Below are 27,101 nucleotides of genomic sequence, written 5' to 3' on the forward strand. Positions count from 1 at the left end.
ATGCCTTAGGACTGTGAGAAGAAACCCACAGCACCCAGAAGAAACCCACATGAACATACAAACTCTACACAGATGGTACCCCAGGAACGGAACTAAGGGCCCCAGTGCTGCAAGGCTTCAGTGCCTCTTTCTTTAAGACCTCAGGAAAATGGCTGACAGGACATGAAGGCAACAGTAGAAACTTTTAGTAACTAAAGATACTAACTAACTCTGCTTGTAGACAGTCTTGAGGATTCTCACAAATTTCGTATTTTGTCAGAGGCCCAAATGAATGCTGTGAGTCCAAAAAAATCAAGCTATGCTATTTCATTTTTGCATTTTACAAAATGTTTTCCATTACCTTTACATCTAAAGGAAATGTACTTAAATTTCTCATTGAATTTATAAACTGTATGAGACTATGACTTTAAATCAAAAGAAATAACATGAATGAAAGATGTCCATTAAAAATTGTATTAATAACCGCAAAAAGCTATATAATTTCTCTTTTGTGGCAAAATAAAAACCTGGCACCACTTCTCCACTACTGAAAAATCACAGATATAAAATGATAAATGTTATAGAGTTAAACATTTCACCAAAGAGCAAGGTTATAAATAACAGACCTGTGAGGAACTATACAATGTTAAACAGTCAGGAAAGTTTTATTAATGCCCTCGTGCTTTCCACACAGATTAAAACATCATGTGTTTAAACACGTGTTTGTAAGTATTCTGTTGCACCAAAATAACTGGGGCAAAAGTTAAGTGTTTATTTATGTGATCTGTCGACTGTTATTTTAAGTTTACTATGATTCTTATACTTATAAATATAAATAGGAATCAATAAACTTTTCCGAACCAGAAACCATGGATGAACAGTGAGGTTCGCATCCTAAATCAAAGCAAGGAATGCAGCATTCAAATTGGGCAATAAATCAGAACTAAAGTCAGCCAGGATCAATCTAAACAATGGTATTTAACATGGAAAAAACACACTCAAACAGGAATTAGAGGAACACTTCACCACTAATGACCCAAAGTGTAAAAACACCTTGCATGTGGCAAGGTATACAGGCCCTCACAGACTAAAAAAGGAAGAACATCTGTGCATCTGCCCATGATGCCTCCCTGCCTAATGAGCTCAACACCTTCTATGCTCGGGTAAATCCAGAGCTCTAGCTCTCCTGTGACCCTGTATTGGATAAATCAATTAGAAAGTGAGTGGATGTTTTGATTTTTGATTGAATATTAGTTATGTGATTTTGACTATAGAGCACATCTATTTCAAAAATACTATGTTTAACTACTCTGAACTGGAGAGCCTCCATTCAGGGTCACAGGAAGCCAGCAGACAATGGACGCAAGTCAGGAGTGACAGGGACCGAGTCCACTTCTGAGATGCTATTTAACCTAGACAGCATGTCATTGGACCATAGGAGAAAACTGAATCGCCATTGAAAGCAAAAACTCTAAGGACGCAAGAACTGTTAAACTGCAATGCTAACAAGCAAAACTCAGCAATCACCTTGAAATGGTTGCTCAGTGGAAAGTCTCATTCATCAAATAAAAAACTCATGGAGGCAAACTCCTCTCTGCATTGCACTGATAGTTATTTCCAGTCATGACAGGAAAGCCCAGTGTCACGTTACTTCTGACTAACAGCAACTTAGTAAATTCCAGGCTCGTGGTAACTGTGGGTTTGAGGCAAGTTTCACCACTTGTTTCCTGTAAATGCCTTTGCAATTGTATGAATAGAGTCTTTCAGTCCAAAGATGGTATTTGACCAAAACCCAAATATTTTATTCTGTTATTAAGTATTAGGTAAACAATTGGAATTATTACACCACCTATAAAAGTGGGTGTTTCAGGAAATAATATTTATTTCTATACCAGAAATTCCATTCACTAACACAAAGTACTATTTGACTAATCAATATCGGTGGTTAGTCAGGAAATTTTTACAAGTGATCTCCTCACTTAATAATGCCACAAGCTTTTCCTTGGGGATTCACCTTTTTAACATTAACATTAATGTTAACAGTTATGAAACCAGTGACAATACAAGTCATTGTGAAGTCAGTGCCTGTTGTGCTGCAGGCTCCAAGGTTAATCTGAGACAGTGATTTTGCTGTAGATGAAACCTAGTTTAAGGAAGTAAGGAAGGGAATTTAGGTATTGTCCACTAGGGTAATAAATCTGCACAAGAGCCACTCTGCACAAAATGGCACATTGCCTTTGACTTGAAGCAATTAAGTGTTATTTGAATGGGTAGTTTGTTTCAAGTGATCCATCCATACATTCATTTTCTAACCACTACTGCTTATTCAGGGTCAAAGGGGAGCCAGCAAGCAAATCGTACAAGGCAGGATTTGCTCTTGACAGGATGCCAGCCCAATGAAAGGGCAGGCAGACACACACATCCCCTCACCACGGATAATTTTCCCTGAAGCCAATTAACCAACCAGTATTGACTATGGGAGGAAATAGTCCATGTAAACACAGGGCGAACATACACACTCCACACAGATAGCACCCCAGGTCCGTGAACAGAGGAAAGGAGCCCTCAGTGCTGTGAGGCAGCAATGGCAATGCTAACCTCTGCGCCACCATGTCTGGAAGGAACATATGGAGACTTCCCATTCAGCACAAAAGCAATCGAACACATTTGTGATGTATTTAACTTTCATTTATTGCAGGCATCATTGCACCAATACTGAGCAGCTGACAATCACTAATTCATACTGTAACATCAACAACATCCACATCCAGCAAACAGCAGGAAATTAAGACACTCTTGCTGTGAGTTTCGTATCACTTCCTTGTCCCAGCCTTTGTGATGTGTTCTACTATCCCATTGTGAAAAATGATGTGTTTTGAGATGCTGGTACAGTATGCACGCATGTTGAACATAAATGTCTTCTTAAGGAAAGGAAACTAAAGACAGCTATGCTTTTCCCAGCTTTAGTGTCATTTACTCAGATCTTGCAACTTCATTGGTTCCAGGCAAGACAAAGGCAAAAGCTGTCTTCGGGGAAAGTTAGAGAGGCTTCTGAAAGAGTTTTTAAGCACAGATACATTTTTTTTCCTTGCCAAAAAAACAAAATTGAACAGTGAAACACAAACCAGAGGACACAAAAGGAAATGACATGGAAATGCATTTAAAACTCTGATCAGGAGGCATGTCTCTACATAAAGGGTGGTGGGAGTCTGGAACAAGCTACCTGGCTGTGTTACTGAAGTACAGTACCCTGATTTCTTTGAAGGAACTGCAGAGGAGATCCTTGTATCAGTTAACTACTAACTACCTAAAGGACTTAGTGGACCAAATGGCCTCCTCTTATTTGTAAGGTTTATTATCTTAACTTTGCATTAAACGTATTAACTGTGCTTTTAAAAGTGTGTGCACTACAGGGAAGGGGGAAGAGAGAGCAACCCCTGTATATATAGGGGCTAGCTATCAAAACAAAATTTGCATTACACTTCATTCCAGCTCTCACAATACCTTTATGATTGGTATGGTTTATGGTTTCGATTTTTTTCATAATGAAAAAGTGATCTTATCTCTTATCTTATCTTAGTATAAGTAACACAGACATTACAGTATAAAAATGTGGCCTGATGCAGGTATAGCATTGTAGCCATAAAGTTTACCTAATTAATCTGTAGCCACACATATATTTAAATATATTCCACGGCATAAACCACACAAAGTCCGATGCCATTCATAACTTGTAGGTTACTTCCTGTAACACTGAAACACTTTTGGCAACGTGGAGACGGGCAACTGAAAAGACTTCTCAGAGCACTGAGTAGAGTGGCACTTCTCAGCCAAGGCCTCTTAGCCCAAGCATCGTCACAGTATGATCCTTATTCAGTCTGGCTAGAAACCCTATCCCTGACATTATTTATAGGATTAAAAAACAATGTGGCCTTAAAGGCCAACGTGGAACTTCAATGCTTTCCTTCTCTACAAGGGAACCAGAGGACACAAGTGGAAATTAAAAAAGACTTGCAATATTGTCCTGCACCAGAATATAATTTCCCCTAATTTCAGTACAATAAATGTACTGTAATAATTCATACTACACCACCTTCCAACTGTTGTTCTTTTTTAAAATGATCCTTAAACTCTTTGCCTTTATGGGTTTCATGTTGGCTTTTGATAAATTCTGCTGGAATGCGTCTCTGACCAGAGTGCAGGAGGGGTCCTGTAACCTCCAAAACCCTGCTCTGCCAAAACCGGCCAGATGTGGGAAGACAATAGCTTCCCGTTCTCCTTGACAAAGCGAGAATGGCTGAATTGATCCATGTGGCGAGATAGTAGCTATTACTGAGAACAGCGATAGCCATCTTCAGAGTGCAGGAGCCACAATTTCCTAATAACATCGATTCCAAGTTTAATCAAGGAAATATTGCTCTATTTGATATACATATTGGTCAATAGAGCTCTACTGCTGTATAATACTACATTGAAAACCCTGTAGGGCCACAATCTAAAATTGTCATTTCTTTTGCCTCAACAGCACCCTTAAAAATGAAAAGAAGGCAAAATTGAGAAAATTGTCACTTTGAAAATTGAAACACTAAGAGCTTCTGGGTTGTGGATTTAATTCTGCACTGGGGATTTTTCTGTGTGGAGTTTGCATGTTCATGTGTGTGTTCTCTTTGTGCTACACTTTCCTCAAACCTAGAATGCAAGATCTAATATACAAGATAAAATAAAATGGGGCCATATTGGATATGTGAGTGGAGTATATCAAAGTGCTTTTGGACATTCATTTGCATGGGTGTGGGTCTTTATTCTAACATCCAGCATAAATCACTGCAGAATTTCTATCGGGAATCTTTTTAGAAAGATACAATTCTTCTGCACAGAACACATCTACAGTACACTGAATAACATTTAAATATATTTTTATTAAATTCATTACAATAAAATGTATTTTCCTCTTCTTCCTCATAATCTCAATTTCAAAATATTTATAAAACCACTCGCTACATATTTACAAAAAAAGCTAAAATACATTAAATAAGTAACATTCTTTACATTTGCTAAAGATTATGGACACACTACAAGTTTTAATCTTGCTAGGGATTATTTTCTGTGTAACTGTTTGGTCAATTTAAGAAAATCTTTGAAAACAATTAATGACATTTTTCTTATAAATGCATGGAACTACACCAAAAAAAGGTGTTAAAGTGTGAGCTGTGCATTTTACGGTACCATGGTGCTCTTCCACAAGTAATGTCCTTCCACACATTCAGAAAATGCCGATATTGTACTTTCTATAAAGGCATCAGGAGGTGACACTCGTTCTAAACCATAATACAACATAAACGGTGGTGTGTGTCTTAATTAGGGTTACAAACAAAAAAGCTGCGAAGCATTTCAAGCTAATCTGCATGGAAGTTCCTGTGGTTTGACACAAGGCCTGTTCCTTGTACCGGTGATCAGACGAGATGCTCTTTTCAAAGTTTCTTGTACTGTCGAAACATAAATACTAACAACACAAAGTCTGAACATTTGTGCTTTCATACAAATGCACATACGGGTACATTTATAGCGCACAGTTCTTTGTCTATTAGGATTTCCCCTTGTCACCACAGAGCTAGTAGACAAACAGTTACGGAAGTTATTGGTTTTCTCTCATTTAAAAAAACGATCCATAGATCTCAACTCTTTGGCAGTGACGTAAGCCTTGCTCTGAACCTCGCCTCACTTGCAGCAAGGGAAACAGCCACAGAAGAGCTGTTTGCAAGGGTTCTTTTTCTTGTACCTCATAGCTTTCTTAATCTGGGCAGTAGCTTCCCCGAGGTAGTCCTGAGTGTGGCTCACATTGCTTTCAATGTTGTCCAGCATGCTGCCCTGTTCCTCCACCAGCAGGGCCATTTGTAGGAACAGGTCATGGATGTCCCGGATTCGGCTCTCCAAATCCAGGAGCTCCTTGTGGCGGTTCTCGATCTCATTAAGGGCCGAGCGGGACGTTTTCCCATCGGTCATCAAGTTCTCAGAAAACACGTTCCACTTGCCGGTCTCGATCATTTCCTCAATCTGGTCCCCCGTGACCTCTTTCCCCATGATCTCCACCTGCCTCTGGATGCGGGTCTTGCAGTTCTCCCGTTGGGTCATCTCCGCCTCGTTGTACTCGAACATGGCGTCCCGAAAGCTGTTGGTGAGGGAGATGTACTGGGAGCGCACCATGCGCACCAGGGCAGCGTGGAGGCCATATTTGTTCTCCAGCTGTTTGCTGAGGGCCTCCATACTCTGAAGGCGCTTGTAAATGCCTTCGCCACGGGCCTTTATGTCGCGGGCGATAGCGTTGGAGTCCCGCTTGATGCTGCTGATCCGCCGCACGGAGGTAAGGAATCGCGTGTTCTGCTTGCCCAGCCGCTTGACATCGACCTTCAGAAGGCTGATCTCTTGGCGCATGGCCTGCGCCTCCTTGAAGACGTCCTCCATGGTGCTCTCCTCTTCAAACACCACCACCTGCTGCTCCCCCACATCTTCTGTGAGGCCCTCCTCCGGCTCGGAGGACTTGGACAGCACCTGCAGGTCGCCGAGTCGGTCTCTCATCTTCCCTGTAACACAGAGGCCACTGTGTCAGAACCTACACATTCCTGAATGAGCCTTCGATCGTTTATGCCGTCAATCGTTTGTCCAGCAAGAACTGTGCCTGTAATGGGGCATGGCACAACACATGCTGTTTTAAAGAGAAACATGCCAAGCATCTATACTAGAAATAACACACTGAAATGTACAGAAAGATGAAAAATTGCAGGCATGCACTGTACAGTATAAAGACCCAAATGATGAGAATAGTCATCTGTACGCTAACTGGTCCATCTCTATTGCCTGATGTCTTTGAAAATGAACTTCAAAGCCAACGTTTTGGGATTATAAATTGGCCTACATTCGCTGGTATCCTGTGTTGTCTTTTTTAACCTCTACATACAGTACAGTATATGATTGCTGCCTTTTCTTTTTATTTGAAACACTGACTTCCGTTTTAAAAACATAATATCTTAAGACAAATGTTGAACGTAAACTTTCCCTCTTGAAGCCTGGCTAAGAAATTGTGCTGAGGTAAGTAAACAGTGAGAATAAAATAAAGTACCTTGATGCCCAATGCTTACATTCCCACCCATGGCCAAGGGTCATGTTGATCTGTGATTTGACCTTGCGGTTTTAACATCTTGTTGACCATTATTTTTACTTACTCATTATAGTCATAAACCTTCTAAAAGCGCTGTTTCCTACAAGGGGCAAAACTCACAATTTCTTCTTCAGTTGTGCCTGTGCATTGTGTTTATCCACATCCTTTACTTTAATATTTGCTTTGAACTCTTCCTACACAGCTTGTTGTAGAACAAATGAGTTAACCATTCATGTTTTTTCATCTGTAGGTGAACTCTTACCACTCATATTCACCCAAAACTCATAGTTATATCCAAAACTCGATTTGATTTTAGATTATTAATTAATTAATTAATAACTCATTGGCCCCCAAGTCCATTAATAACATTTGGCTGTCCAGCAAGTTTCATACTGTACAATGTTTTAACATCAGAGGACAAGAAATCCCATCTGCAAGTTTCAGCAGGTGGGTTACAAGCTTATGAACAATGTTTATAAGCTTTAAACCATGCGTCTTTATTTCTTGAAGAAATATTCCTTTCTTTCTGAAACCCATCCCAGAATATTTAATTGTTCAGTCTTAATTTATTGGTGCACATCTGCAGTTCCTCAGTTCTGCAAAGTTTTGCTGATTACAGAAATTATGAAAGCTCTGTCCCTTTTAACAACCCGGAGAAGGAGCTCTCATGTATGAATCTGCTGCACCTTCAGTGGGTTTAGACTCTTATAACGTGCCCCTCTCCCTTTTTTTTTCCTTAACAGATCCACTGAATAACCGTCTCTTTTGTATTTAACAAGCACACATTTAGTACATCAGTTAGAAAATCCAGACCTGACATGGACAGATTTGATTGAACTCATTACCCCAGTACTTAAACCATTAAATAACATAAATGTCGCATAAGATCTTAAAAAATCAAAACATAATAGTTGATCTTTTCCCAGCTGTACTATGAACAATAACACCTGCAACAACACACAAGTCCAGTGTCATTGGTACAGTAACCTTATTACTGTACCAATTACTTGTTACTTTACCAATTGTACTGTAATTACTACCAATTACTGTACCACAGTACCAATTGCTGTTATATTTCAGTTTCAATGTTCAAACTCAACCTTTAATTTGTGAAACTTGCCAACAGTGGCAATCATTTTATATACCATTTTACTGCACATCATATACAGTACTTTGATGCTGTTATAGAATATGCTAGTGATATTTTCCTAAATAGTGCAAATGTGCACTGCAATTGAGGCATATGTGGAATTAATTGTAATTAAGGTGTCATCAATTGGATGTGATGCTATTACTGAGGTCTTGACTACCTGCCATTAACTCACATACCCTACATTCAACTAAATCCTACTATACAGTTTGTTTCCACAATGTGGCCTTCCTTAAACTACACCTTAATTCAATTTCTCACTTCTCCACCTGGCATTATACCTGCAGCCCTGTACCTCAAAAGTAGAAGAAGCAGACCTCCACCTACTGTATGTGCAGAGCACTAAAAGATCAATAGTGATCAAAAGCACTATAAAAATGCAAGGGATTACAACTGCTTACAGTAATACTAGGCTAGAAATTGCATTGGTTCATGGTTCAGTTCAAGGGAAAGATCAATGTAACTTATTTTTCCCCATTGGCCTTCATACTTCATGACGTTTGTTTCACACAGCTTTTCCAATGGGAAACAGACAATCAGGCCAGTCATGCGTTGATTAATCAGTAGACACAGACTTCAGGGAGACAAAGTACTTTCTTAATTCAGATTAACCTGAAAATCTAAAAACGTACAACTACAAGGACATATGAAATAAGCCTAATATGGAAACATTTAAATTAAGTGACAATTACACAAATAGATCAGTCAAACATCTCGAAACCTCAGCTCACGATTAAAGGATGTTTTGTCTAGCCTAAACAACAAAAGACGTTCTTTGTCAGAACACTTCTTCTGCCCAGCCCTGTTAGAGGGATGCCATATGGTACACAAATGTTTGCACTTAATTAATTTAAGGTACCATCTGACTAGTGTTAGGTCTGTTTAGTAAGAGACTTAAGCTCTTTCAACTGTAAATTTAAACGGTAAAGCTGTAAAGTACTGCACACTATCATTTCAACAGAGCACAGCTTTGCTATGGAAATGGAAAAGCACTATTTGAATACAGAAGCTTTGCATGATGTACACTTACAATGCTTTGAAAAAGTATGCATTCTGTTCTTGCAGTGTCCCAGATTGTGAAATTACAAAATGAAACATACACTTTTAAACTTAATTCTTCACTACCTGAATGATCAAATGGAAGAGTTCTAAGGGAAAGATACACTCCAGTAAATGTCAGTAAACGCTAAAGAGAGAACATATGCATAATTGCATAAATATTCAGACCTGTGAACTCAACATTTAGTGGAAGTAACTTTGACAGCACAAAGTTTGTAGCCACAAGTTGCTCAGAATAAGACCCTTCTTTTGGCAGATACTGTATGCTCAAACTCTCACAGGGTGCTTGGAGATTGGTTTCTAATGGACAGCAGCTGTCTTTCCATAGATTGTCTATAAGATTCAAGTCAGGACTTGGATTGTGTCTTTCTAGGACATTTACAGTGGAGTGAAAAAGTGTTTGCCCCCTTCCTGATTTCTTATTTTTCATGTTTGTCACACTGAAATGTTTCAGATCAAACAAATTGAAATATTAGACAAAGATAACACAAGTAAACACAAAATGCCATGTAGGTTTGGGTTTTTTCCCCCTTAATAATAAAAACTAATAAAACATTTAAAAACTGCATTTTGTGTTTACTTGTGTTATCTTTGTCTAATATTTCAATTTGTTTGATGATCTGAAACATTTCAGTGTGACAAACATGCAAAAAAATAAGAAATCAGGAAGGGGGCAAACACTTTTTCACACCACTGTATTTTCTTAAGTAACTCTAGGGTGGACTCTTGGATCATCACCATAGATTTTCACCATCTACGTTCCTATCAGTGCTGACAACTTTCACAGACCCTTCTGATGAGAAGCAGAACTGTAACATAATGCTGCCACTACCACCCTTGACAGCAGAGATGTTGACTAAGATATACACTATTTAAGGTTTGGATCAGATGTAACACTGATCAAAAAGACCAAAAAAGTTTCAATTTTTACTTGCAAAAAAAAACTTCTGCCACATGTCTGCAGCTGCCTTGTTACAAACCCAACGTGGGATTTGAGGTTTTTTTTTCAGCTCCACTCTATCAATGGCTAATCTTTTTAAAATTATTCTAATTCATTTCTGACTCTAATGCAGTTAAGCACAAATGGCCTTGACTGTCTTCACGCCCCATTGATTGAACTGCAAGAGAAACATTTGCATTACTTTGTTGCAGGATAAACAATTTTTAAAATACAAGTTTCTGTTATTTAAACAATCAAGACCAACATTTACTAAAAAAAAATAATTGAAAGGGAGTTCCCAAGTTAAGACAATATGATGATCATGCAGGAAGTTATTAGCCAACACTGTACAGAAGTATGTTGGCCACAGCTTCTCCAGGAGCTATATATATAGGGGCGGGGTGGTGGCTCTGTGGCTAAGGATCTGCGCTTGTGGCTAGAAGGTTCAAATCCCGCAGCCGGCAGAGGAATCCTACTCCGTTGGGCTCCTGAGCAAGGCCCTTAACCCCGACTGCTCCAGGGGCGCTGTACAATGGCAGACCCTGCGCTCTGACCCCAGGCTCTCTCCCTGTCTGTGTGTCTCATGGAGAGCAAGCTGGGGTATGCAAAAAGATAATTCCTAATGCAAGAAATTGTAAAGGGTTAATAAAGTAATGTTATTATAACAATATCTTTAACTTCTGGATTGGGAATCTTCATTTTCTTCTGGCACAAATAAGATCAACATCAGCTGTGTAATTGGTTTTACTTAAGATGATGACACTTTCTATTCACCACAAAAAGGTAACAAAAAATGACCAAACATTACATTCTTTCAAAGACTGAGGAACAAACTGAACCGGTTATGTGGCTGTGATCCTTATTATTTATAATGACAAAGCTTTTAAGTCATTGTCAGTACTTATTTGTGCTTCTGAACATGCATATGCTTGCAGTACGATAGGAAGCATACCACAGTTACACCAAGGCACAATACAGCAAAAACGCTTGAGCAAAAGAGTTTATTAAGGTTATTATAAATGTCATTTCCCAACCCATGTTTCAGCATATTTGGTAGCACTGCACAGAGCCCAAATGCTAGCTGATTTCTAGATATACACTTACAGTAGCACCGCAGTTCAGGACAGGAATAACTCCCAGTGTAACCATAATCACTGTAATACCAAATGCAGAAAGAACAATGCAACATCTAATCTATTGAATTTCAATGTGCGTATTATTAATTATCTACAGTATAATGAGTTTTCATTAATTACATATACCATATATATATTTCATTAATTAATATACCATTAATTGTAGTAAGCTAGAAATAAACCCAAAAGTAAAGATTTGCTGTCCCCATGAGCAGATGCAGAACTTTACAAAACAAGTGCACCTTTCTGGTTGTTCCCTTTGTGCATGTGAGTTGTTTTTAAGTATTGTCTGTGGAAAGAGTCAAATCAGGTTACGCAACACAATTGACGAAAGGAACTGTTTCTGCAAGTCTTGACAGAAGAATAACTGCCGAATGAATTGACAAGACACAACAGTAAATCTAAGACAAGAATGATGCAGAAGACAATTTTAAGAAAATGTTGCGGCTGGTAATTTATTAAAATCATTCGTGAACTACTAACAACCATAATTGCACAATGGACTAATAAGGCCTTGTTTCAAACATTGTATGCAAGTCCAGCCATGTAATCTCCCATAAAGCAGGATGAAGTAAACTGGCATTCTGGACTGAAGAGCACAAGAGAGAAGCATTCACAGACAATTGATCCAAGGATCTTATCCAGCCATTTCTTGAAAGAACTCAGGGTATCGGTTTTACCAACATGGCTGAGTAGCTTGTTCCAGTCTCCCACAACCATTTGTGTAAAGAAGGGCCTCCTGTTCTCGGTTTTATGGCCCATCTTACTCAAGTAACAGAGAGTGAGAGAAATGCACTCGTCAGGGTTAAAAAGTCAGCTAAGAGTCCCATCAGGGGTAAACTCTCACCTACCTTTAGAAAGTGAAAAGCTTTCTGAATTGGGACGGCTCCAACTGTGTTTCACATTGGTGATGTCATTCGCTAAACCCACTCACTGCTGGCCGCAGCTATAAAGATGCTATTTAAATATATGTAAAAATATAAATATCTTCAGCAACAGTTACAGGACAGTGAACTCATCTTATAAGATTTTGTCCTGTTTTTTTAACAACTAAGCAGTGTCCATTTCAAGGATTTCCTAACATACAGTAATGTCATGACAGAGGGAGTCCTGTGTAAACCTACGTTAGGATGAATTCAACATGACATTGACAATTATCCTGGATTTACTGTACATTGAACAGATTTGCAAAGTATTTCAAAGAAAACTGTAGCACATTTTAGATTAGAAATGTCTAACTCTTTAAGATTGCTATAGAACACATGCTGTTAGGAATCTACATTATTACAGTTCCTGTGCCTTGATGAAAACAAGCTTTTCACACATAAATAGCACAGTTCTTTCACTAATGTGTGCAGGCCTCATTTTGAAGAGGTGTCAAGTACTTAAGAGCATATTAATCGCAATGTTACTGACACATCATTGTCACCTCTCTAACTGGTGCAAGGAGGGACTTCTGTAAAACACTGTATGGTCAATCTTTCCGTGAGATAAAACGTGCTGCAAACCAGATGAACACTTCACATTTGCTGCACATTTCTTCAAGTTTTCTCTTCCTCTGCGGGCACACGATTCAAAGTGCCCTTTAGTCACAACTCAGCTCTGTTAACGCTGTTCCCAGCCTTGCCAATTTGAATTCCCTTGTCACTAGCTAAGAGTGATATCTATGCATGGTCAAGACTTCAACCAGCAATATCAAGAAATGCAAAACACACCTCCCACTATAACCAAGCTTCCCAATGTCTCCTGTGTTTAACTTAAATCTTAAAATTTTAAGATTTTATAGTGTCCAAACATTATATAATGTACAGTACCAACGGATGTATCAACTATCAATCGTTGTGTAAATCTATCAAATGTATCAACTGAAGTATCAACTAGCAATCGTTGCAAACAACACTAATATTCTTGTACTGCCTTCAGAAAGGGGAAGTCCACAAACTATTCATCTCTTTTCAGTAGTTACTTCACAACAATTACAGCTAGGGGTCCTTTTAGAGCAGAGACGTTTAAAACTTCAATATCCTGCATGAGTTTTTCGATCTATTTAAAAACGTAAATATCAGAGGGGACTAGCAGCAATCGCTTCATAATGTGATTTTAGAATTATTATTTATATTTAACAAATGTCTTGGCACATCATATAGGACAGCCTTTTGGAAGAGCATCAATATTCAGCTGAGTTTAAAATAAAACCTATCATTTTAAAACGCATTTTCAGATTTGAAAGCATTCTCAACGGTTTCAGCCAAAAACAACGGAACACCTGCTGTGAGGAACACCTTGCAATTAGTTTAAAGGGAAGTGATTGTCGACAGCAATTAATAGACGCTGATTTCCTTCCATATTGAACTACGCAACTCGTTCAAGGCAAATTGCAAGACTTAATTTAAAAGCAGTTTTCAAAAATTACATCATTCAAGTCGCTGTTTAGACAGGAGCACACGATACAGAAAACGAACACCGAAATTCCAAACAGTACTTCTCTGCCCATGTTCACTTACTACCATATTAAAAATAACTGCTGTATCAGAAGCAACGACACTTTAATGTCCTGCATAGTCACAAAAAAACTCTCGCGTTCAACACCCTTATATTTGAAGTGTAGTGTAACGGAACGGAAATAGTCTTTGTCAGATTAACTACACAATATTTCTGGCATCAAGTAATGAGGATTTAATCGGGAATGTTATACATAGTTACAGTGTCCCCTTTACCAATATTGCAAAATTAAAACCTCCTACTTTAGAGTAGAGATGTACTGTATTAACTCCAAAGCAGTTCGTCAACAACGAATATGGGTATAGCCAAAGAAGAGACAGCCAGCAAATAGAAAGCGATCACTGGCTAACCATTAACCAATATATCTTATGCATATTTCAAAACAAAACATGTTAATTGCTTAAAATGTAAATAAATACGTACCTTATTTCATATCCTGAATAGGATCAATAGAGCTTCCTTAAAACAGGGCAGAGAGAGTTACCGCCGTATCACCATCGTTAGAAGCCTCTACACTGATTCTTAATGACTGTTGCCTGCAGGAACTGCAGCTCAGTGAATTAAGGGTGGAGCTCCAGTTTGTCGAATTTGCTCAATCTTTTCACTCAGTGGGTGCAAGTGTAGGGCGGAAAATATGGTTTGTATTCGTTTTTCAGCCGATTTTATGATTTACCCCACACTTTCATAAACTGTCTACAAGAACCTGTTCTTCGTTGCACGTAAAACCAGGAGAGACAAAAAGTAGTGCATCTTCATTAAATTAACACTTGATTTTGTTCGTGAGGTCATATCTGTAGAATCAAGCCAGTCAGGTGTTTTACGGCTTTGGTAAACAGGAAAATACAATTTGGAGTACGTTGATAATACTTCGATTAATAAGTCTAGGTAAGCCTAAATAAGACCTTACTTTATATTTTTGCTTGGACTTTGAACAAGAACAATGTTCGCAGTCGCAGAAGTTTTATTCTAGGTTTTCTCCAGAATTGTAGTATTTTTAATGACCCTGGATTAGTGATCCACTTAAATACAAATATCCGAGTTCCAGAACTGCTCTCTTTCTGCAAGAGGAAATATAACCAAATGGGCCTCAGGAGAAAGACAAAAAAAAAGCATTGTGGGATCCTTGGGTACATTATCATTCCCGACGGTATCTGTTCATCATAATTCATCGGAAATAAGGGAGAAAACTCCTAAAATGTTGCTGGGAACAATACACTTAAGTAGAGGAATGAGTGCAGAAACAGGTAAACAGAAATGTAAGCAAGCAAGTAGATTCTGGAATAAAGGATAAAGGATGATTTAGCAGCTGTAATTACCAGCTCAGTTGCAATGAAAACCCCTCAAGGTAATACAGGGTCCTTGTCCTGAGAATGATACAGGCTACAGTAGCTACAGTAGCTGGATTCTCCTGCATTACCAAACAAAGTATTAATCCCTTTAAAAACATACTGCAGGACGTGCCTTTTCATAGTGTGGAAATTTCATTCAGAAATCAGTGTCCTTCCAGTGCTTGAACTAGTGACAGTGGCAGTCTTGGTGACAGAGCTCTAATTTGGTAGCATTAGCTGTGTCATCACAAGCTGGTTTTGTGCTGAATGAAAAAAAACCAAAAACACAAGCAAAGTTATAATGGATGTGATTTTTAGGTGTAATTATTAATAATTTCTTACACTTATATAGTGCTTTTCTGGACACTCCACTAAAAGCATTTTACAAGTATTGGGGACTCCCCTCTACCACCAATGTGCAGGCCCATCTGGATGATGCAACAGCAGCCATAGTGCATCAGAACGCTCACCACACACCAGCTGTCATGGGGAAGAGAACAGAGTGAAGAAACCAGTTCATAGATGGAGATTATTAGGAGGCCATGATTGCTAAAGGCAGATGGGAAATTTGGCCAGGACACCAGGGTAACACCCCTACTCTTTTCAAGAAACTTCCTGGGATTTTTAATAACCACAGAGATTCAGGACCTCAGTTTTATGTCTCATCTGAAGGACAGTGACTTTTTACAGTATGGTGTCCCTGGCATTATACTGGGGCATTAGGACCCACGCAGGCAGCAGGGTGAGCTCCCCCTACTGGATACTCTAACACCTCTTCCAGCAGCAACCTTAGTTTTTCCCAGGAGGTCTCCCATCCAGGTACTGATCAGGCTCACACCTGTTGAGCTTCAGGGGGTGCCAGTTGTGATATACTGTAGCTGCTATCGTAATGAATTCAGTTTTTTTTCTGTGAAGTGTGCATATACCATTTTCTCTTTCACAAAGTGTGCTGTTTCAGCCTTGGTACAGTAACATCTTTGAGAATCTCCAAAAAAGGCCATTGTTTTTTCTTGTGGTTCCAAGGTGCTTTGAAGCAGCAACAAATTCAACCTACAGTATACCTTCAATGATGATGATATAAAATTACACAGACTTTTTGCTTTTTCATTTTGTCATTCTCAAGACTTTGGAGTATGAAAAAATTAAGAGATGTACAAAATATAATTCTTAGTTCTATACTGTAGCATTAATTACATTGAAGTGATTTTAATAATGTCATTTCCTACAACTGGTATCTGACACTGTCTCTTTCTGTATAGTTAGAAAGTTTATTTTTTACACATCTGTTTCTCCTTTCTGTTGCACTTTTCAATGGTTAAATCCATGCTAATAACATCGGAAATGTGAACATGTGAAATGTGAATCCTGGGGAAACTCAGTCCAGCATGTCTGATGAGTCACCATACTGACATTCTCTACTTCACTGATCAAATCAACTGCTTAAGTGGTAAAAATAAAAATTGGTTCAAGTGTTTATAAAGTGAAGGGTGAATTAAAATCCATTCAGGTTTGGTAACCAAACCTTGACCAGGAGTATCCTGTCTATTATATAATAAAATATACCTAGCCTCTAGTATACTATGTAATAAAATATATTCTTTTTCATTTACTTTTTTGTTTTGTATTGTTTGGTGCTCTAAATTCCTTAGATATTACTAATCCTAAATTAAAAATAAATTAAATACTACAGTGACAAGGGTGTTAGATGAAAGGAATTATTTTTACATAACTTTTAATTCATATAGTTCTGTAATACTCTTAGGCTGAGCTACAGTATTTTGCATTAAAAACTAAAGGAGGGTGTGTGCAGGATTTTGGTCACACTGACGAAAGATTATCTGTGGATTAAATGGAAAGGACTGCAAATAGATTGTGTTGTTATGCTGAGCTCTCTGGAAATCTTGCCTTTTAGTCCTGTCACACTCTTTTAAGATCAATTTTAAGCTCTTTTAAGCTTAATCAGATTGCACATTGCACAAAATAGTGAAAGGGGTTACAGTAACACCCATGGACCTATCTTGGCTTGATATGGCCAGCAGCCATGTCACCCTGCAATTTACAATTGGCAACCCTCTGAAGCTAAGCATGAACCTGGTCAGGCGTGAACCTGGTCAGTACCTGGATGGGAGAACTCCTGGGAAAAACTAAGGTTGATGCTGGAAGAGGTTAGTGGGGCCAGCAGGGGGTGCTCATGCTACGGTCCAAGTGGGTTCTAATGCCCCAGTATAGTGACGGGGCCACTATACTGTAAGCAGGTGCCGTCCTTCGGATGGGATGTAAAACCAAAGTCCTGACTATCTGTGGTCATTAAAAATCCCAAGGTGTTTCTTGAAAAGAGTAGGGGTGTAACCCTGGTGGCCTGGCCAAATTTCCCATTGGCCTCCTAATAATCCCCATCTATGAATTGGCTTCATTACTCTGCTCTCCTCCCCGCTGATAGCTGATGTGTGGTGAGTGTTTTGGCACACTGTGGCTGCCGTCGCATCATCCAGGTGGATGTAATTATAATAATAAGGGTAAGCAATTATTATTATTATTATTATTATTATTATTGGCTTGGCCAGAGGTACCTGCTGCAAAGTGAGTACAGGGAAAGATACAGTTGCACAGTATGTTTCAGAACAAAACTTGATAAGAGCATTTTAAATCCTTGGGGCACACAGTGATAAGGACACCCACAAAAAACACAGAAGAACACTTGATATCTTTTGGATGGTTATTGCAAAGCTGTGAAAAAGCTCTTACAAAACCAATACAGTATGATAATTGCTGATTGTACGTGTTTTACAGCTTTTTTCAATTTTATATTTCAAGGCATGAAGCCTATCTGCAACTTACTGTATATACAATATATGCAGTACTCCATCAGAATATGTACAATAGCAACAATAAAAAATCATACAAGATAACAGTATATTACAAATGGAGTTTATAACAAAGGTTTGGGAGGGTTGACAATAGCCAAGTTCAATCAGACTCCGCTGTTAGGAATTTGCAATCACTGCTGATGCCATTTCCTCGCCTAAATCATTATCAATACTATATGTTATCCCCTTCTCTCCCTCACATCCATCATTTTGCATCCCTCCTGCCCATCTGCATTTCTGCACCTGCATTTCTGCATGGGGGGTCCCAGCCTCATCAGCCTGTAGCCAGGGGGTCAGCCCTCAGCCAAGTGGATTAAGCCAAATGTTGGACTGAAACACTCCATAATTCTTTCAGTACACTAGCGAAAACTATTAGTATTCTCATTGGCAGCATTTTATGAAACTCGCAGGATAACCTTTGAAAAAGGCTGTGCCTGGCTTCTTTTTATTAAATCATTTTTAAAGGTTAATTAAGTCAACCTCCCACCACTCCCCCACACAAAGAAGTTTCACGCTATTTCACACAAAACCTGCATAACAATATGTCAGAGAGATGTGGTTGATGTCCGTCTTAAGGAGAGTGCACATCCAGTAATGATGTTCTTTTAAAAAACGATTTCTTTTTTCAATATATTTTCCTATTGGAAACCTGTATGAATTCAAAGACGAGAAACAACAAGCTCAACACCTGTAAACAATGTAAATGTAGCTATAGCAAACCAGCACATTTCATTATAGAGGTTGTGTTCATTATGTCTTGCTTTTCTGGAAAACTTTTTTTCCAGAATATCTTGTTATCTTAAAAGTGGTCCTTCCATTTGTTTTTCATAATACATAGAACACAGCTGAGAGGAAAAGACAGCTAAGATTTTCCAAGAAAACACAAGGTTACCAAAAAAGGCATTTTAAAATAAAGAGCCCCAAGAATAAAGAATGCAAAATAACTGTTTTCATGTAACATTTGATAGTTCTGGGGCACATAATGGATATATTTATATACATATATTCACTTTTGCCATCATGTGTATTATACTGTTTAATTTGATACTCATTTTCTTTCTTTAAAGAATAGGACTTAAGAACATGTTAACTGTTAGAACTGTTACCTCTTGGGAACAAGTTAACTTTTAGAACCATGAATTGAAGAAAGTCAAAATGACAAAAAATCATCAAAAATCATCTCACTTCATGCAAGGAAAACAGCCGCAGCAAATCCTTTTGAACGGATTGTTATTTTTATATTTCTTGGCTGCATTGAGCTTGGTTAAGACCTCCCCAATGGCTGAGTCGGTCTTGTGGACACTGGCTTCAATGCTGCTCTGCATGGCGCCCTGTTCCTCTGCCAGCATGGCCACGTCCAAGAACAGCTCATGGACGCTCTTAATTCTCTGCTCCAAGTCCATAAGCTCCTTGTGACGGTTTTCAATCTCGTTGAAGGCAGAACGGGCTGTCTTCCCCTCCACGAGCACGTTATCCGTGAACACGCTCAACTTTCCACTGTCCAGCATTTCTTCAATCTCTTCTCCAGTGACTTCCTTGCCAATGACTTCCAACTGCCTTTGCAAGATGTTTTTGCACTTCTCTTTGTGCGTCATCTCGGCCTCATTGTAATCGAATATAACGTCTCGAAAGGAGTTGCTCAGGGAGGCATACTGGGTCCTGGAGATACGCGCTGTAGCCGAGTTGGCACCATACTTGGCCTCCAGCTCCTTGCTATGAGCTTCCATTTTCTGGAGCTTCGTTAAGACATCTTGTCCCCGGTTCTTGATGTCAGAAGCAATGGCATTGCATTTGTCCAAGGATTCGGTCGACACATTAGTCAGCATTTGGGCATGTTGCTTGTTCAGTTTCATGACGTCCTCCCTGATGAGCTGAATTTCTTTCCGAACATCCTGCACCTCCAAGAGCACTTCGTTCAAGGCCTGCTCAGTGTCAGGTACCTCCTTCTTTTCCTCACTACTGCAGGATTCCTTCGCTTCAGGGGGCTGCTTGACCAGATTCTTCATGTCACCGATTCGGTCTCTCATCTTCCCTGGAACAGAGAGGACAGCTGGTTGGTAGACCCATTTCTTGTAGTAAAAAGGTAAATATTTTCTTAGTTTAGTGACACCTAATGCAGTTGTAACATGTTTTGGTAAAAACTAAGAGGATGTACAAGCATAAAATGAACTAAATAAGCCAGATCCCAAGAGAAGCAGGGCACCAGAATGGGACCCAGCTATGCCAATATTTTTGTCGACTGGGTAGAAGAACACTTCTTCGCTTCCTACACTGGCTATGTCCCTGACCTCTACAAACGATATATTGATGACTGCGTCGGTGCCGCCACATGCTCCAACGATCAGCTTGAGTTCTTCCTGCACCATTTCACCAACTTCCACCTGTCCCTCAAATATAGGGTTAACATATCTTCCACTAATCTTCCATTTCTAGACATCAACCTCTCCATCAACTACCCCCGACAGTCCACCTCAGTTTATTACAAACCCACGGATTCACACAGCTACCTCCTGTACAGCTCATTTCACCCCAACCACACTAAAAACTCTCTTCCTTTTTCACAGTTCCTTAGGCTACGACGATTATGTAGCGAAGACATTGACTTTGAAAACCAAGCCCTCAAAATGTACTCCTTTTTCATCAACAGAGGATACCCCGGCAGTATGATTGACAGGGCCCTTGCCCGAGCCAAAAACACCCCCCGGACCATCAATCCGATCAGGAACTCCCACCGTAACAACCGCATTCCTTTGGTGCTTCCTTACCACCCTAACAAACTTCCTATCCCCAGTACCATTAACCAAAATTTTTACATCCTACAGGATGATCCCTCCATTGGGGCCTCTTTTCTGATCGCCCTATCATCTCATATCCCCGACCACCTAATCTGCATAACCTCCTTGTTCACAACTCCCTTGACCGCCCTCAACAACCATCCACACCAGGCACTTTCCCTTGCAACAGAGCTCGCTGCATCACCTGCAAGTACACATCCACCACCACACTCATTCAAGGCCCCTCAGGACAATTCCGGATCACCCAGACAGCATCTTGTACCTCCAGCAACCTTATTTACTGTATCTCTTGCAGTAAATGCCCAGCCATCTACATTGGAGAAACAGGAAGGAGACTCGGAGACCGCTTCAGAGAACACGTCGGAGCTGTGAAGATTAAAGATCTCTCCAAGCCCATTGTTTCTCATTTCACCTCTGACGGCCACGACCACTCTAATCTCTCCGTCTGTGTTCTCAAAGACGGTTTTCCAAACTCATACATCAGGAAGACCACCAAAACCAAAATTATTCTGCAGCTAGGATCACACATTCTCCCTTAACGACAGACTACTGTTCTTTTAAATTTTCTCCATTCATTGGAAGTTTCATTTCACACCTCTCTGCACCCATTCTGACTTCACACCTCTTGATTGGCCTCTCTTTCTGTCCCCTGCTCCCACCTCTCACTCCTCCTCCCTCCCAACCTTTGTTCTCCCGCTACTTTACCTTTGCCTACTGCCCTCTCTCACACCTGAAGAAGGCTCCACGGCGGAAATGTTGTGTTCTCTTTCTTCTTTTTTTCAGCATGGAATAACCTATTACTTGTTCCTTTGCAGCCTACGCATGCTGACGCAGCTACCCGCCTGAACTATATTTTTTTAAAAACTATTTCAGCACATTTTGTTGTTAATCCTATAGATCAGCCTCATGACATAATGGGCCTCATAAGTGGGATTTATGTGAAGCCAAGATTTAGCTGAAGAGAATAAGCCTCTATTTCACCACTGATAATAAGAGAACAATACTTGAAAAATTAGACCTTTTTTTTTACACTTTCATGGATTGTGAATGTAATGGCTTCTCAGAAGGTTTCACTACTTTGATACAATAATCAAGTTATTGGCATGCAAGCCCACGGTGCTTGGTATCTGTATTTCCCCAAAATATCATAACAAAGCATGATTGTTTGATTGCCTGAGCTTATGTGAACCTGATGCTGCAGAGTTGACTTCAGCAGACCTGAACAGTGGTTGGGTGGTAAAGTTAGTCCATAGTCTGTCCTACCACTGACCATGGCAGCACCTTCAGAAGAGCACATTGTTGTCCTGGACTGGACAACAAACCTAAAAGACAAGTTGATAAATAGCAAACTGAACTGTGTTCTATGTTACTGTTTTATTTGTGCTGTTTTTAGAAGTCTGAGTCATTTCTTGGTTGCTCCGTGAGAGCTGTATTGGGTCTGATAAAGATGTGAGATAATCACTTCTGCCTCTAGGTAAGAGTTAAATTGGCACACATGCAGAGAGGCAGTGTGGAGTAAAGGCTAGGGTTTAGGACTCATGACATGGAACGATATGGGTTCAAATCCTGGCTGGTACAATTATGTTGTGCCCCTGGAAAATGTACTTCACTCATAGCGCTTGATTAAAATTCCCCACTGTATAAATGGGTACCAGTATAAATCACTTTGTATAAAAGGTTGAGTCAAGTAAATAAAGGAATAAATAGGTACAATGTCAGGAATGCAAGCAATCCGATAGAACTGAGAAAGATATACTGTAGTTCAGATCTGAGAAGATGTGTGGCAAGTGGGAACATGGTATTTCAAACAGACAGTGAGAATGTGAGCTTGAAATAGCAAAATGGTGCTGTAGCGAGAAGAAGCGAAGCAAGAGAAAGATCTTTGACTTTATATTGACTCGTTCCTCATGTAGATGTTCTGGAGAAATGTGACTGATGAGCCTCATAGCCAGTGGTGTGGCCCAGGAGGACAGACTGAGGAATGGACCAACATGGGACTTGTCTTCAGTGGTGATTCTGGTAGCACTGTGTCACCTGACTATCCTCCTAATAGTTCAGGTGGGTAGCTGCGTCAGCATGCGTAGGCTGCAAAGGAACAAGTAATAGGTTTATTCCATGCTGAAAAAAAGAAGAAAGAGAACAACGTTTCGGCCGTGGAGCCTTCTTCAGGTGAAGAAGGCTCCACGGCCTAAACGTTGTGTTCTCTTTCTTCTTTTTTTCAGAATGGAATAAACCTATTACTTGTTCCTTTGTATCCTCCTAATAGTTGTGTTTGTCTTTTGTGTTCATGTGCCCTCACCTTTCAAGGGCCAGTGCCTCATTTTTTAAAAAAATATTAAGAAAAAAGAACAACTAGTTGTTTGAAAATCTAAATTTCTGGCACCTTTCTGAAACACTGAGGGTACTCATCTATGTTCACAGGAAGCAATGGGGGACAACTCTTTATAAAATGGTATTTACAGTATTTAGAAGTGTAGAATGTGAAACAAGGAAAGAATTGTTAAGCATGTGGACTGTACTCAAACTACACCTGGAAAACTGTGCTTGGTTCTGTTCATCATGCCATAAGAAAAGCATGGTGCCTTAGGTGATAGCCTGTCGTATTTGCACTGATTAAGATTGCTGAATCATTTAAGCTTGGAATAGGCAAAATTGTTCTCTTTGTTCACATAATCAATTTTGAAAAACATTGACAAAGTCAAGCCAGAGGACTGCTTAAAAATCTGGAGACATTTATTTACACCGAGTATCCTGGGAGTGTGGAACAAATGTCTTAGATATCTGTTGAAACTGACAGTGTGGGAAACTTGAAAAACAGCTTGAATTTCTGGATAATTAAGTTACAGTACTAGTAGCCCTGTGTGCAAAGGTGGCGGAACTTCCTCCTCTTGTTTTACCTTCTGTTCTTTCAGCCTCCGAGCTGATTTATTTCAGAAAGTCCCTGTTTACTCTGAATTGCAGCCTACCTGTTTCTTGTGCCTCAATAGAATGATCCCTTCTTTAATGTCACTGAAAGAACATTTTTGTGGCTTCTGTCAAAACTGCTGTTAAAAGGAAAACAAATCTTCATGAACATGAAAACAAGGCACGCTTTATAACACTCCTTGCACTTTGGCTTAAAGTCATCATGACTGAGTTTGGAAACGCAACACTGACCCATCAGGTTTTACCTCATCAACTGCAATATACTGTATTATTTAAAATGAAACCCAGTAATCTGCAAAATATCTCAGCCATATTTTGTTCCTGAAAGTACATGAAATCCCTTCAACAAGACACAATTAGCATTCCTTGTACAGTATAGGTGAAAACCTAACCAAGAAATAAAAGCATCCTTCATCATTAATACTAATAACTGCAGTGTTTCAATTTTAAATTAAGGTACATTGTAAGTGCAAAACAAAACCCAACATCGTATAACTTATTGAACCAGAAACACAAAAGATAGATACTGAATGAATGGATGAATTAGCCAAAATTCTGAAAAATAAAATTGAGAAGCATTTAATTATGCATTTCCTGTCATGGCATTATCAAAGTTATCTTATCTATTTTCCAGTAAAGGTGAGATAAAACAATGCTTAGACCAGCCTCTGTGGCTCTAATGAAATATAGTTCACATAGTAAATTAACCTTTACCGTGATTTCACTGTTTTTGCAAACATCACTCTCTCATTTCTAAGATACGATGAAATAAACATTTACAAACGACGACAGTTATCCAACGTGTTTCAGCTAATGTAAGAAAAGACATCACAGGGTCTGAGTGAGATATTAATGTCTCCTGTTTTTCAGCTTCAGAAAGTTGTTTTTACACTCTTTGCTTTACCTGTTCTGTGACGTGCAATAAAACAGCACTGCCTTGTAGGCATGTGGCGAGACCAGATTTTAATCAACCAGTTGTAAGCAATCTGAGAAGCATTTAATTAAGTATATACGAAAGTGTTTTACTTAACCAATCATGTTTATGGGACCCTTACTATTGCAGCCTAAAGAACGTGTTTGTGTTCAGGCATCTCCACAACGCAGTCCTCTTTCGATTGGGGGTAGCCAGTAACATAATTTTGAGTCAATGATAAAGTTGTGGAGAATGTGCTTTTCGCGTTAAACTTTAATGTGATATACAGTATATACTTATTACAAAAATCCAGCTTCCTGCATTTTCATACTGGAAAAATAACCATTTTATCAGATACAGAACAAAGTAAAATAATTGTTGTAGAAACATTTGTTTCCCATTTGTGTTAATTAAATGAAAGTTGACTTCAAAATACTTCCCCTGGTGTTATTCAGATACATTTGGATTGATTTATGGACAGATTGCATCAAACACAATCTTGAACTGGGTCAGATTTCGAGTCTCCGATTAACGTGATGATTTTTTAGATCTTTTTAGACCTTTTTAACACCTTACAAAAATATCTGCCTTATCCAGAGGTAGGGTGTACTACACAGTCCTTACCTTAACATTTCATGCATTGGGCTGTTGGTCTGTGCTCAAAAATCACCATCATTTTAGTATTTATTATTACATAACTGTTATCTTATTAAACGAAGGGTTTGCACCCCTTTAAGGAGCTGTAAAAACATCCAAAGATGATCGCAATAAGATACACAAATAATAAGTTATTTGTAAAGTTTTTCAGCTTAGGTTTTCTTCGTTCCTGACAGACGTAAATTTGAATGGCATGTAATAAAAATACATACGGACACGGAGAAAACTTGCAAACTCGAATCCAGGACCCGTAAAGCAACAATAACAGACAAGAAACCGTGCAGAACCAGAAACTCCTGTAATGGATTACACTACTTCATGACACCATCAGAACAGCAGTGTACAGTATATCAACGTAAAACCAATCATCGAAGGCTACTGATACAGGAATTAAAAAGCAAATGGTCTACCGCTATTCTTTTCAGTAAAGGAGTTCTTTTTTAAAAAGACCACAAGTAAAAAATGAAGCAGGCCTGTGGAGTTTTTACCATACTTATATTATCTAAACATGCATCCCTATTTTATATTATATTGTAAATCTACGTCTATTTACAACACGATCACGTTTTTCAACTAGCCGATACGGTCTTGGTGCACACTGTAGAATTAAAAAAAAAATGTATTGTTTATAAATGAAGAGTACATGCAGAAGTGCACATAACTCACAAAGGTAAAATAACAAACCTCTTAACACTTAAACTAATTTAGCTAAATTCCAATAACAGGATTTCAATTAGGTTTCAGGGACCCCGATAGAAATGATTTCACGTTACCTAATTTAACGCAGGTACAATCATATCTAATAATATAACTAATCTAGGTCTGTGAAAGACAGCCCTCTATCTTCTTCGCAGCAAAGGCTCGTTGTTTCACGGACTGCAAAATAAGAATGATACCTTAATTCAAGTGCCGCAATTTAATCAACAGCTTTTCTTCGAAACGAAGTAACGTGAGGGCGGCTGCTGTGACATCTTCTGCAGGGAGTAACTACCTGTGAGCTGTGCGTGTCCCGCGGTATAAGTCAATGCTACTGTGCTCCTCGGTGGGTGCGGAGAAGAGCTGTTTTTAGATGTGCTTTGTCGCCAAAGTCTCTAGGACTGAGATGTCAGATAACATCCTTCAGGTGAAGTTGTTCTAGAATGAGACTGGATTGGTTATGTAGCCACTCCCAGATGAAAGACGCACAAGGTGTACATCACGTCTTTGGGTGTCTGCGCGCCTAAGAGTTAACTAATTGCTTTGGAATGTTTTGCATTATCGGAATGGTACTTTTACTAGGTCAGGCCCTTGTGTTTTATTGACTTTTGAGTCTGGCGTATACCACGACAAACAGCTTAAATGTTTTCTTTCTTTATTAACTATAATGGCGAAGCTGACGATAAAAATCTTGAAATTAACAACAATTACTTTGAAATTTCTTTCTCTTGTAAAGGGTTATAAACCAAATGCTCAGTTTCTGTGTGTCTATGGTTTCTCCTTGGTTCTGCGAGCTAATAATCGTGGATTTAAAACACATTTTTAAATTCTCTTTCAAACATTAATTCAATGTGTTATACAACGGCTCAGACGTATGCATTATGGCAACACCTGCAAGACCTACTGTACAGTACTTTGAGGATCTTGTTAAGTGATTCAGGTCTTTAACTTTGCTTCCAAAGTACAAATATTTACCAGTTTAGAAAGTAATGTCCATC

General features: G+C 39.1%; 2 protein-coding genes across 10 annotated transcripts in view; both read right to left on the reverse strand.

Moving 5' to 3' along the window:
- LOC102682483 (syntaxin-11-like) overlaps positions 1 to 14,636 on the reverse strand; it is a 28,679-nt gene extending 14,043 nt beyond the window's left edge. The window contains exons 1-2 of one of the 3 annotated variants that reach the window (XR_001478582.2): positions 14,346 to 14,636; positions 12,272 to 12,377 (exon numbers count right to left, since the gene is read on the reverse strand). Coding sequence is in view for 1 of the 3 variants with exons in the window: in XM_006625849.3 (XP_006625912.2) it covers positions 5,698 to 6,555 (858 nt within the window). In the remaining 2 variants the exon portion in view is untranslated. Of the gene's footprint in view, positions 1 to 2,645; positions 6,561 to 12,271; positions 12,378 to 14,345 lie in introns of those variants that run through there. The other 2 variants (XM_006625849.3, XR_001478581.2) reach the window with 2 other exon arrangements.
- A 3,526-nt stretch (positions 14,637 to 18,162) lies between these two features.
- LOC102693933 (syntaxin-11-like) lies at positions 18,163 to 26,530 on the reverse strand. 7 transcript variants are annotated; one of them, XM_015347052.2, is made up of 3 exons: positions 26,399 to 26,530; positions 23,879 to 23,956; positions 18,163 to 20,149 (listed from the first exon to the last, which is right to left on the reverse strand). In XM_015347052.2, the coding sequence occupies exon 3, from the start codon at positions 20,142 to 20,144 to the stop codon at positions 19,299 to 19,301; it is 846 nt and encodes a 281-aa protein (XP_015202538.1). In that variant the 5' UTR covers positions 20,145 to 20,149; positions 23,879 to 23,956; positions 26,399 to 26,530; the 3' UTR covers positions 18,163 to 19,298. The 7 variants fall into 7 exon arrangements, with proteins under 7 accessions (XP_015202538.1, XP_015202525.1, XP_015202520.1 ...); XM_015347039.2 differs by having other exon boundaries at positions 18,163 to 20,144; positions 26,304 to 26,530; XM_015347034.2 differs by having other exon boundaries at positions 26,304 to 26,530.
- Between the last annotated feature and the right edge of the window lie 571 nt (positions 26,531 to 27,101).

The sequence above is a fragment of the Lepisosteus oculatus genome, chromosome 2 (genome assembly GCF_040954835.1).
Source record: "Lepisosteus oculatus isolate fLepOcu1 chromosome 2, fLepOcu1.hap2, whole genome shotgun sequence".
Lineage (NCBI taxonomy): Eukaryota > Metazoa > Chordata > Actinopteri > Semionotiformes > Lepisosteidae > Lepisosteus > Lepisosteus oculatus.

Bases quoted from the DNA above. Each gene is read 5' to 3' on its own strand.
- LOC102693933 (XM_015347055.2), bottom strand. From the start codon at position 20,144: ATGAGAGACCGAATCGGTGACATGAAGAATCTGGTCAAGCAGCCCCCT.